General features: G+C 41.7%; 1 protein-coding gene across 1 annotated transcript in view; it reads left to right on the top strand.

Moving 5' to 3' along the window:
- Nucleotides 1-363: 363 nt before the first annotated feature.
- DKK2 (dickkopf WNT signaling pathway inhibitor 2) overlaps nt 364-11,470 on the top strand; it is a 41,179-nt gene continuing 30,072 nt past the window's right edge. Inside the window, exon 1 of the mRNA XM_032109770.1 lies at nt 364-1,224. Within this exon, the coding sequence (XP_031965661.1) occupies nt 967-1,224 (258 nt within the window). The 5' untranslated portion in view covers nt 364-966. The remainder of the gene's footprint in view (nt 1,225-11,470) is intronic.

Raw genomic sequence — 11,470 nt, 5'->3', positions numbered from 1 at the left:
GGCACGCCCGGCCCGGGCTGACCCCGCCGGAGAGAGGGAGAACCCCCCAGGCGGGGGGGAAGGGGGGACGGAGGGGATGGAAGTCGCTGCGCGGCGTGTCCCGCCCGGGGAGGGAGGCTGCGGAGGGGCACCCGCTGCTGTAATAATAAGGGGGCCAGCGGGAGACTGCGAGACCACCGAGTGCGAGGGGCAGCAGCGCAGGAAGCCCGAAGGGGGCTCTGCCTCCCCTGCCGGGTCCCGGCGCTCCTGCCGCGGGTGGGGCCGGTCCCGGGGCTCTCCCGCCGCCGGATGCCCAGAACCCTTCACCCCGCACCGGCCGGGCTGCAGGAGGAGGAGGAGAGGAGGAGGAGGAGGAAGAGTAGGAGGAGACGGGGCGCTTTCACTCCTGCTGACTGCAGAGGCTGAGGCAAAAGACAGAAAAAGGAGGAGGGGAATAAAAAGTAAAGAGGGGGGAGAGAGAGTGAAAGAAAACTAAGCCCAGCTTTTGCCGGTGCTGCTTGGATTGGATCTGGTTTGAGTTTCCTCTCTGCTGGCTTGAGGAGCAAGAGAAGGAGGAGTGGGGGGAAGTAACTCGCTCACTCTTCCTCTGAAGCTTTAGCAAACGTGCTGGTGCCTGCGCTGGCGGGGAGCTGCCCGGGTGCAGTTTCCTCGCAGCTTATTGCTCTCAGTTTCTAAAGAACTGCCTGGACTTCTCGAGGACCTGGAGGAAAAAGACATCACAGACCTGACTGTTGCTCAGTGCCTATAGACTTGACACTTTTTTTTTTTCTTTTCCTAGGGGATTCTTTTTTAAAATTATTTTTCTCCCGTGTCTCTCAAAACAGCAGTTCCTTGAGTGGCTTTGAAATCCGTTGCTTCCGTAACAACTTCAGGAGATATTTTTAAAAACTTTCCCCCCACTCCTGTTTTCATTGCCAAAAAGAAAAAAAAAGGAGAAAAAAAAATAGTCCTTTTGGGGGAGGGGAGATGATCGTGCTGATGTGGAATAAGTGCTCCTGCTGTCTCCTCTTACTAGCCGCGGTCCTGATTGTGGAGAGCTCCCAGCTAGACAGCTCCAGCTCCAAGGTGAACTCCATCAAGTCCACCCTGATGGGGGAGGCTCCAACTCAGGCAACCAACAGATCTACAGGCATCCACCAGGGACTGATGCTTGCTAGCAGTAAGAAGGGCAAAATGCTAGAGCAGATGGGAAAACCTCCCAAGCACTATCACCGGCAAGGAGAGGTAGGACATCACTTCATTGCTCGAATGTCTGTCCATCTGTGTACTGTATGTAAATAATTGCTAGTCTTTCCCCCACATTGTTTCCAGAGCTTTAATGTGCTAAATTAATTAATTTACTACATTGGGCTTTCCTGGGACAATATCATCTCATAATTGGTGTTAAGAACTGTGCAAGTGGGAGTTGGGAGGTTTAAACCATTCATTTCTCTCTAATGGTTAATAACTGATGGAAGAAAGAGCAATCTAAAAAACTGTCATCTTCAGCATTTCTTTGTTTGACTCCTTCAAAAGGCTGCCAGAAGCAAAGGAAGAAATTTCTTGTTGACCCTCAAGACAATAAATGAGTTGAATTTGAATAGGTGAGGAAAATTTGAACGTGAAGTAAAACTTCACAGCAGTGAAACAAACTTGGTTTTAGAAATCACACCTGGCTAGTTGATCTTTGGTATCTTGATCCTTGGTGAGAATAAAAAAGCATGATATGCTAGTGGTATAGTTTAAGGTATAGTCATTTGTTTAGTAAGACAGAAAACAAATTCTAGGTTTCTTGTACGCAATATGCTTGTCCACAATATAGTGGTTGTGGAAATTTTATTTGGTTATGAGACTTTGAATGTAAAGAAGAGAGAAAAGGTTATAGAAAAAAAAGATTATGGGGGGGGGAAAAAAAAAGACCCTGACTTGCTTGTGCAGTCTTCTTTCCTCTCTACACTGCCTGGAAACTGAAAGTCTGGTAGAAAATAATCTTCATTCAACTATCTTTGTGCTAAGGTATAAAGCAACATTTTTAGCCATCAGTCCTGTACTTCCCTCTCAAGTCTTAACTTGGATGGTATGAATGTTGCAGGTTGTGATGTGGAAGGAGGTAGACTTCTTCAGAAAATACAGATTTTATTGGGTCTTATTAGTATCTCTAAATGTAGCTGCTTTTCATAGGCAAGAGTGTAGCAGCAACAGAGCTGCCAACATTCAGCACTAAAAAGGCAAAATGCTCAATGCCTGAAGGGTCTGTACTTGCTTAAATTTTCCTTATAGCAGCAGAGAAGCTGAAAATTCAAGTAATCCACTGAATTTGCCAAAGTGTTTCACATCAGCTTCCTAATAATTGAATGTTATCATTTGGTTTTGTGTGCAGGCTTAATAACAGTAGTGGTAGTTTTATTTTTTTGCGTGTGAGAAATTTGTTTTTAAACTCCTCCAAGCTTTCTTTCCCTAGCCACTCAACTGTTTTATAATTTACCCAGAATTTGGTTGGCTCTCCTTACCTGTAAGCAAAGTTTAGCAAGAGATGCTGTGATGATGTTTCGTATTACTAAAGTACTGTGCTCTTTTCTAGTTCACGTTGTACTAATTACTCTGTTGAATCACCTTGAGGAGATATATATGTTCTCCTTGGATTTTCTTTTGTTTTCAATGTGTTCACAAAATGTCAAAATACAGGTCCTATTTTCCCACTGAGTGTTAGCAGTCTCGTGAGTTTTGTGAGTCTGTGCTGCACAGCCTTTGCCTTTTGGGGAGGTCTTGCCACCTTCCGCTGTGTACAGCATCCTCAGTGCTTCACTGTGCATTCGGCGCAATGTTGACAAGAATTGATTGTAATTCACCCAGTTCCTGAAAAACAATTTGTGCTGCCCACCGGTTGTATTTGCAAGATTTACCCCTAACTTGCCAGCCTGGACTGGGATTTTCTGGGCACTTTTAGTTACTGGCTTGAACTCACAAGGCACACTTCAAGTGAAAGACGGCACTGTAAGTATCTGTAGTGGTAGAAGAGACGTCATGCATGTTAAGATTTCATGTTTGTAGCATAAGCAAAGACCCCCAGAGAATTGGTGGCTGTGACTCCCAGGGAGCGAAACCTGACCTCCCATCAAGGGCTGTCAGCACTGAATTTACCCTCTCTCCCTGACATTCTGTCCCCAGATCCTGTGTGGCCTCACACAGATGTATGTGAAAATGACACAGATTTGCTCGCAATAATTCTAGATGCTACTTTTGGCCATCTGCCTGAAGCAACGCAGTTAACTCAGAATTGCAATAAAAAGAAGAAAAGAATGGAAAAGACAAGGAAAACAAAATGAAAGAGAGGAAAAGAGAGGAAAATAAAAGAGAGGAGAAAAAAGAGAAGAAAGGAAAAGAGAGGGAAGAGAGGAGAAGAAATGAAAAGGAAAGAAAAGAGAGGGAAGAAAGAGAAGGAAAGGAAAGGAAAGGAAAGGAAAGGAAAGGAAAGGAAAGGAAAGGAAAGGAAAGGAAAGGAAAGGAAAGGAAAGGAAAGGAAAGGAAAGGAAAGGAAAGGAAAGGAAAGGAAAGGAAAGGAAAGGAAAGGAAAGGAAAGGAAAGGAAAGGAAAGGAAAGGAAAGGAAAGGAAAGGAAAGGAAAGGAAAGGAAAGGAAAGGAAAGGAAAAAGAAAAGAAAAGAAAAGAAAAGAGAAAAGAAAAGAAAAGAAAGAAAAGAAAAGAAAGAAAAGAAGAGAGAAAAAGGAGTATCTTTTGTGAAAATGTTTTCTCTTTGGTGATACTTCCAGCTGTAGGGCTGGTAAGCCGCTGCGTTTTTTAACAGTGGTGTCACGCATATCAACCATTTGACATGACATTTTCATAATCTTTTTTAAAGTACTCTCTTATTATGTTAGTGCTTAATTTGTTTAGATTATGGGACTTTGCACTGAGGTTTACCATGCCACTTGCAAAACAGCAGGCCTATGCTTTTCTTTCTAAAACAATCTGTTGAATTAGTGGAATTTGTAATGTCTCAAAAGTAAGTGTCTTTTGTACCTTGGCAACATTAGATGGTGAGTTGAGTGTCTTGTTTACCACTAGGAAACAGTTTTAGTAAGGACCAAGGATGTGCAAGTTAAAGAAAAATTAATAGAATTTTGCTGTTGTGATGGCTCTGAGCTGTGCTTTCAGCTCTGCACATACACGTGGTGGAAATCACCAAAACTGATGAAAGGACCATCAGCCTACAACCTATTTGCTTTCCAATTATGTTAATTCTCGGGACTAGGAACAACTTGGGAGTGTTTAATCAGCAATAAATCAACTGATACAATAGTCCATGGCTTATCTGAAGTGTTGATGTTTTTCAGCTGGTAGTTACAGTGCTTCTGCCCAGAAAGGGAAGATCCAGCGCTCTCTCGTCAGGCAAAGTTCCAGTTCAAATTAATGAAAATACTCACATGAGCAAAGCAAGCTGATCCAGCTTGCAGAGAGACTGGCGGGGCGAATGTGGATTTTAGTAAGACTTAACATTTTTATGTCTTTCTGAGGAATATTATTTATTTTCTGTTCTTATTCCCTTTACTGCCTTGGATCAGCAGAGAATGAGAGGCACTGATGTGTTAAATCAGTGAGATTTCATTCTCTTCACTGTTCTTTACTGTCATTCCTCCTTTTCCTTTTCTGTAAACTGTTAATGTTTCCTCAATTTCCCAGAGAATCAGAAAGTATCTACAGCATTTGCACAAGGGAAAAATATGCTCAGAAATAGTACTGTACTGTGCATGCTAATCTAGGTTACTTTGGGGGGGTCAGGATTATATACTGTCAGCTATTTATTTTCTTTCAAAACTTGATTTAGAGAAATGCTTCTAGGGACACCCAACACGTCAGTTCTCTGACCTCTCTGTGAGAGTGTTCCGGATATATTCCCTCTCTAGATAAATATGATACAGTGAATAGGGTCGTAATTGACAGTGAAGATAGATTAATTTTTCTGTGTGTTAGCTATAGCTTCCACTGTGATTGGGCAAACTCTCCCATGTGAGTGCTTTAGCTCAACTACAGAGATGCAACTGGAAAGGAAAAATAGAACATATTGTATGGTGATTGAAAAGCATAGCCATTCCGCAGATTCCCGGTTGATGACTTTGTAGCCTCTTTAATTCACTTCACCATCTTTTGGACTTTTTGCCTCTGGGCTGTAGTGCCCTCTATCCTCTGAGACTTGTCCCCTCTATCAATGCTGGGGTTTGCATGCCTTCACACTCAACCACCTTTAAAGATCTGGTGAGCTGTGACTTTATTTCCAGCTGTTTTCCTTCTTTAATCCATGGGTGCTATTATCTTCTCCCCTTCTCACCTCCTGGCTACAAGCCGTTTTTTTAGCTCATTCCCTAGCAAGATGTATCTCTCATTCCCTTTGTCCCTTTGCTGGTCCATAGCTGTTTGGGTCTGTGCTTCCCATTGAGACAGTCCCTTCCCCATGCACATGCTGGGAGCAGTGGCAATGAGGGGAAGAACTGGGACATCCAGGAGAGGGAACTGGAACATCCATGGGGCTGACTAAGACATAATGATGTCTGGTAAAGGGAGAGAGGAGTGGAAATCCGGGACAAGTTTTGGTGCAGCAGAGACACAACAGACAGCTATCAGATAAGCCTTAGTATTCCAAACGCACTTGGTTTAATGTTAAAGACGTGTTTATTTTTTTTAAACTCTATTGCAGCTTGAGCTAAGAAGTTTGAGACCACAGAAACCAAACCAAAGAGGCATTTATTCAAATGACTAATTTGATACTGATCTCATACCTATTAACACATGGACATACATGCGTTTCTTGGACAGGACATAGTTACCCACAAGGATTTGCTAGAAAATGTTTGGATGATGCTTTGTAGCGAGTGAAACAGCATGAGATGTAGTAATTGAATGCAGCGCCCTGACAATGTTACAATAAACTGTACCAAAGACACCAAAAATGTAACCACATATCTTAAATAGCTGGCAACCAAGACAGTAAAAAATTATTTCTTCATGGGATTAAAAATAAATTAATTAAAATAACTAGAAATTACATCCAGCAATAGCTGCCTTTTGTTCTTTTTTTTTTTAAATTTAAAAAAAACACAGAATTGCTAAATCTGCAGAGGTCACCAGAGAACTAATTCTTTGCTCTTGCCATTTGGTGTTAGAAATCTGGGTGACATACTGGTTTACTGGCAGCGGTCTTGCTAAATAACCTACTGGCTTCTCTCTTAATTGCAAAAAATGGGATGCAGAGTATTATCTCCTTCCTGGGTCATCCTTGGTGTCCCCTTCAAATTGTTATTATTAACTGACTTCATAATATAGAGCAAAAGCTCCTATAAAGTAGCTTTACTACAAGTATTTCCTATTAGCTTTGCAACAATGCCTAGAAAATTTCTGGAACTTCATATGCTGCTGGGTGTGCAAGTACTTGGAAAGAGTCAGTTTCTGTATGGAAAGTCTGTCAGAGCTTAATGACAACATGGAAGATGATGAAGCATGATTAAATTTTCCCCTCAGAAAAGTAAGTCTGATTAACTCATTATGTTTGATTAACTGATGCTTTGCAGATGCAAATATCGCACAAGTTTAATTTTGATCTTAATTATCTCAACACCGGATGTATCTTGCAAGCACTTCGTATCTCATGGCTTGTCAGTAGAGCCTTTGGTCCTTTTACACTTGTACTTACAAATGCCTCACCCTAGAAATGTAGTTCAGGAGGAATTTAACTCTGCAAAGGAGGAGCACCATGAAGCTTCTGCTTCTGTTTGTTTTTCCAGCACTGCTTTCTTCTCCAGGTTTTGTATCTCTGCTGATTTTTTTAAGTATATCCAAACAAGTTTTGTACATATGTAAAAATGTTAATTTGGAGAACACCTTCAAAGCAGAGAACTTTCCCTCCTGCATGTGCTCACCAAAGTCCCTACCGAGTTCATGCTACTGCCCACGTGCACACACTGGTTGTGGCCAGCAGGAATCAGGGTGTGGTGGAACACACTCAGAGCCAGCAGCCCCTGCTTGGCCCATCATTGCCACGGGGCTTGTCACCATGTCCTGTCTGATGCTGTGGAGCTTTGTGTTGGTTTTGGCACCACAGTCATGAAACATTTATGATGGGTTTGAGGAGCTGAAGTTTGTATGACACCACAGACATGGTAGAGAATGCTAGAAGCCACTGTTCTGCTTTTCCTGCATTGGTAAAACTCCAAGTGTATTAAGAATTTTATATTTACTCTTTTTTTTAGTGAACTGACGATGATTCTATTTAAACCTCTGTCTTTTACTGCTGTGTTCTAGGCTGTGTTTCTGGTACTTTTAGGTTGAAACCTATAGCAAGCTTCTATGAGCTTCATATCCATGGATATGAAAGGCAATACAAAAGCCAGGAAGATCAGAAGGTTTGTTTTCCTACTCTTTTAAAATTATGTTTTCCTGCAAAAATTTTTATTTTCATTAGAGACCATGAACCTTTGTCTCTTCTCTATTCATCAAGTATAGGATGTACAATGGCAGTATGTGTCCCCAAACCATCACTTTTCTTTAGTGTAATTTTTTTCCTTTTTTGGTTGAAGGTCAAATTTATTCTAAAGGAAATTTTAGTGAACATCAAGCAATTTTCAAATTATAATGAAATGTGAAAATAGATGGATTTATGATACTTCCAAGCTAATTGCAGAATCCTTTGCTCTAGAATGGGCTACAGAAAGTAGTGTTAGAGTAGAGAGAGAGACAAGGCTTAAAAGGATACAAATGTTCATACTAAAGGACAGCATAATACTAAATCACAGCAATCTTCAAATAAAATAATGAGGTTTGTTCATCTTAGTTACAGTTTTCTTGGGATCAACCTTAAATCCATCTATGATTTATACATTTGTGTCCACACAAACAGAACTTGAGTTATGAAAATAAATGGATACAAACACACAATGGGAACATGGAGTTCACTCATTCAGCAGCTATGTTGTTCTTTCTAACGGAAAGAGCAGAGCAATGCTATGAAAAAGAAAAAAAAATGCTTAAAAGTTGTTGGGTTTTCCCCCCTCAAAGCACATAAGCACACAGTTCAGCCCCTTGGGACTTTCTTAAAGCTAAGCTTTGATATGATTGAATTTTCATATGCATAGTAATGAATCTTTGAGACATGCATGTTGCACATGTGTAGTGCAAATGGCACTGGTTTAGCATTTTTAGCAGTAAGCAAAGGCAGACTGCTCTGCACATGCTTGGGAATGAGGTGTTGCTTCACTCTGCAAGCCCTCTGCCTCATTCTCTGTGCATCATGTAAGTGTGAACCAGGCTGTGCATGCTTTTAAAAGCATATTTATCGGTCCAGTGAATGAGAGGACAGGGTTCAGTTCTACGTGTTTTGGCAGCTTGCCTTGAGAAAAGCAGTGACTTGCTGTCAGCATGATCTCCTCTCTGCAATCTGAAATTACTATATTGGAGATCTCTTAAAGGAGCTGCGAACACAATACATTTATGTTGCAGTAGGAAACTTCTATTATTGGAATCTCATTCTTAACTAGAACGACATTAGGGAAAGTAATGCATCTGATGGGGGAAGATCTCCTTTATTTTTCCTTTTGCACAGAGCAAGGTAGCTTCCAGAATTGTTCGGTTGTTGGTTTGGTTTTTGGTTTTTTTGCTATATGTTCCAACAGAAAATGGTGCACCCCTTCTTGACAGTCTGAAAAGATACTAAACTGGACATTCTGCTGTGGCCTGACTTGTCAGGGTTAGTATATACTGCAGGGTACTTGCCATATTTCCTTGTTTATTTTCTTTTGGCTTGAAAATGAGAGTGCAGAGCCCTCCCACTCAGTTTGTTGTGGACACAGGATGCTGTTTTCTACCTTAAAAAATAAAAGTTCGTGCTTCTCTCTATCTTTTTGGCTTTTAGGTTGCCCACACAGAGACTGAGCTATGATTCTTTTACTCTCCATTTGGTAGAAATACTGGGTGGGTCCTTTCTTTCTTTTTCAAACATCATCTCCCCATCGTTCTTCAGGAGGGCAGGAAGGAGACAGGAGATAGCAAATGGTCATGTTTTACCAGACCTGCCATTCTTAAATTTCAGTTTATCATCCACTCAGGTAGCAATAATGGTGACTCACATAACCAACAACTATGTGTGAGCTGAACACTATGGGGTTGCCCAGGGAGACTGAAAGTTGTTCCTTCAGACCTGTTCAGTTGCTGTTACTCCCAACAAAATTAAATTTCCATTTGTATATTATTCACATCCAATTCCTGTGGTAGGGGGGGAGAGTGGGTGTAGGGCAGAAATGAAGAATGGAAATTTTGGGAACCAAGGAAGGACCATGAAAACAGGAGGTTGCCATCCTCTCTCCACACTTTCTCCATGTGGAGCCAAATGTTGATGCTGCTTCGTGTCATCTTACAGGTAGAGAGGAAAACTGCCTAGGCTTAAAATTCTGCTTTATAGTTTGGTGGTAGTACTAAACTGCTTAGCTGCAAAAAGTGTTTTTTAATTGTTTAAATAAATACAGAGTTTTTAAAATGCTTTTTAGGAATGCTTGTAAACTTCTGTGCTTGGATTTGTCCCCATTGCTATCTTCCAGACATCCCACTCCTCGCCAGGAAAATGGCTTTTTAACAAGAAGAATCCTCTGGAAATTACTTTCTGAGGGGGTCCTGGCCACAGCAGCTGCAACAAATTGCCACTGAACTTCAGTCCCAATTGGTTTTTATTGCTAAAAGGATAAGTGACCAAGTGAATACTTGTATTATAGCTTCACGACAGTTTATTAAGTATCAAATTGTAGTGTGTGACGTTGTCTAACCAGAAGATTAAGGTTTTCTCTGTGGAGAAAATTTTCTCTCAGACTTTGTACCAATGCTTAAGCTGCAAGAGAGTGGGAAAGTCCTGCCAATCCCAAACTGTTCTGTGGTTAGGCTGGCTTAGGATTTTCCTCTGCTGGGGCTGGTCAGTGATGTCAGCACAAGCAGAGCTATAACAGCACGAGGCAGTCAAGAAGTCACAGCACCGCAATCCATTGCATGTCGATCCCTGCTGAGGAAACAAGTCCATGGGGGGCATTTCCTGAGCAAGAGGATTTTGAGTAGCAGCACAGCTTCAGCATAGCTCAGATTATGCTAACTGGGAAGCATTTTTGGCACAATTTTCCAAATAAGCAACTCAGAGCCCAGGAACGTCAATAAAGGATGGAGCAAAACCTTGAGATGGTATAGGAGATGTGCTTATGTCCTTGAGCAGGATTTGCCACCTGGAAAGGTGGTGCAGGTCTGCTTGTCTTCCTCTCAGCCTCTCTGCTCTAACTTTGAGGATCCTTCCTTCCCCAGACATGCTGGCCTCACTCTCACTGCTGTAGGTTTGGGACTTGGGTTTGGTTTTGGCCATTACATTTGCAAGGATTAAGCCTTTTCTTAAGCACTATCCTCTTAAGTTATCAGTGAAGAATAGATAAGAGAATCTTTATTTCAGGCACACATGTGCACTGCAGGTGTGAAGGGAACTCTTAAACTGTTTATGAGTGCACAAAGCCCCATGAACAAAGAGGGCAGGAAAGAACGTTGTCATTTTAAGGAAAAATATGTTTTAAGGCCCTGTTAAAAAATAAAGCAAAAACAGAGCAGCAAATGGGCTGCAGATTGTCTGTAAGAGGGATTAGAACTCTGAAAATCTCTGATTTTTCTAAACAGGTTTGTGCCACAGGCTGAGTTAGCCAAGATGCCATTCAACAATAGAGGGGGTATCTGCTGTCAGGCTCTTGTCTCAGAGAGTTACCCACAAGGTCCTCTTCCAGTAGGAACACACAGGCGAGTAGGATAGCACTGCCTTAACTCTGTTTTAAAGGTTTTAGATGACTACAAGTCAATGCATACATTGTAAAAACAGGTGTGATAGTGGGGCGTGTGTTCCAGATCTGCGGTGCCCTTGTCACTCTTAGGTTTGGTGGGATTGGAGTCTATTTTACAGTTAAAGGGTCAGAAGAGAAGGGCAAGGATGGCTGAAATGAGAGAAAACACTAGTTTATTTAACAGTCATGTGATGATATCTTAATTTGTTTGGAACAGCTTTCAGGTACACTGAGGGTAACATCCATAATGGTGGTGACAATACAGTACCCAAACAAAATTGGTGTAACTCACTCCCCTCCAGCACTGTTTTCCAGCAGATGCATCTAATAAACTTGGCCACAGACACAAGTTCATGCTGCCCAGAAATACTACACTTCAGCTCCTTGCTCTGCAAAACGTGCTGCTTTATTGCCCTTCTTATCTAAGAGGTGCCACACAGTTCTGCACAGAAAGCCATCTCAGAGGTTTGGCCTTTTTTATAGATAGGATGAACCTGAAATGTATTTATGTACCTAATTCCCTGAATGTTTCCAGTGGGAATTATGTTTTTCATGCCTTTGGGCGGTGGGGGTCATGGTCTTTTCCATTCACAAGAGAAATTCAGAGGAAATAGTCTGTCTGAGGCTCAGTGCGATGAATGCTCAGGGACA

Source organism: Corvus moneduloides, chromosome 5 (genome assembly GCF_009650955.1).
Source record: "Corvus moneduloides isolate bCorMon1 chromosome 5, bCorMon1.pri, whole genome shotgun sequence".
Taxonomy (NCBI): domain Eukaryota; kingdom Metazoa; phylum Chordata; class Aves; order Passeriformes; family Corvidae; genus Corvus; species Corvus moneduloides.
This window is presented reverse-complemented; position numbering and strand designations above follow the sequence as displayed.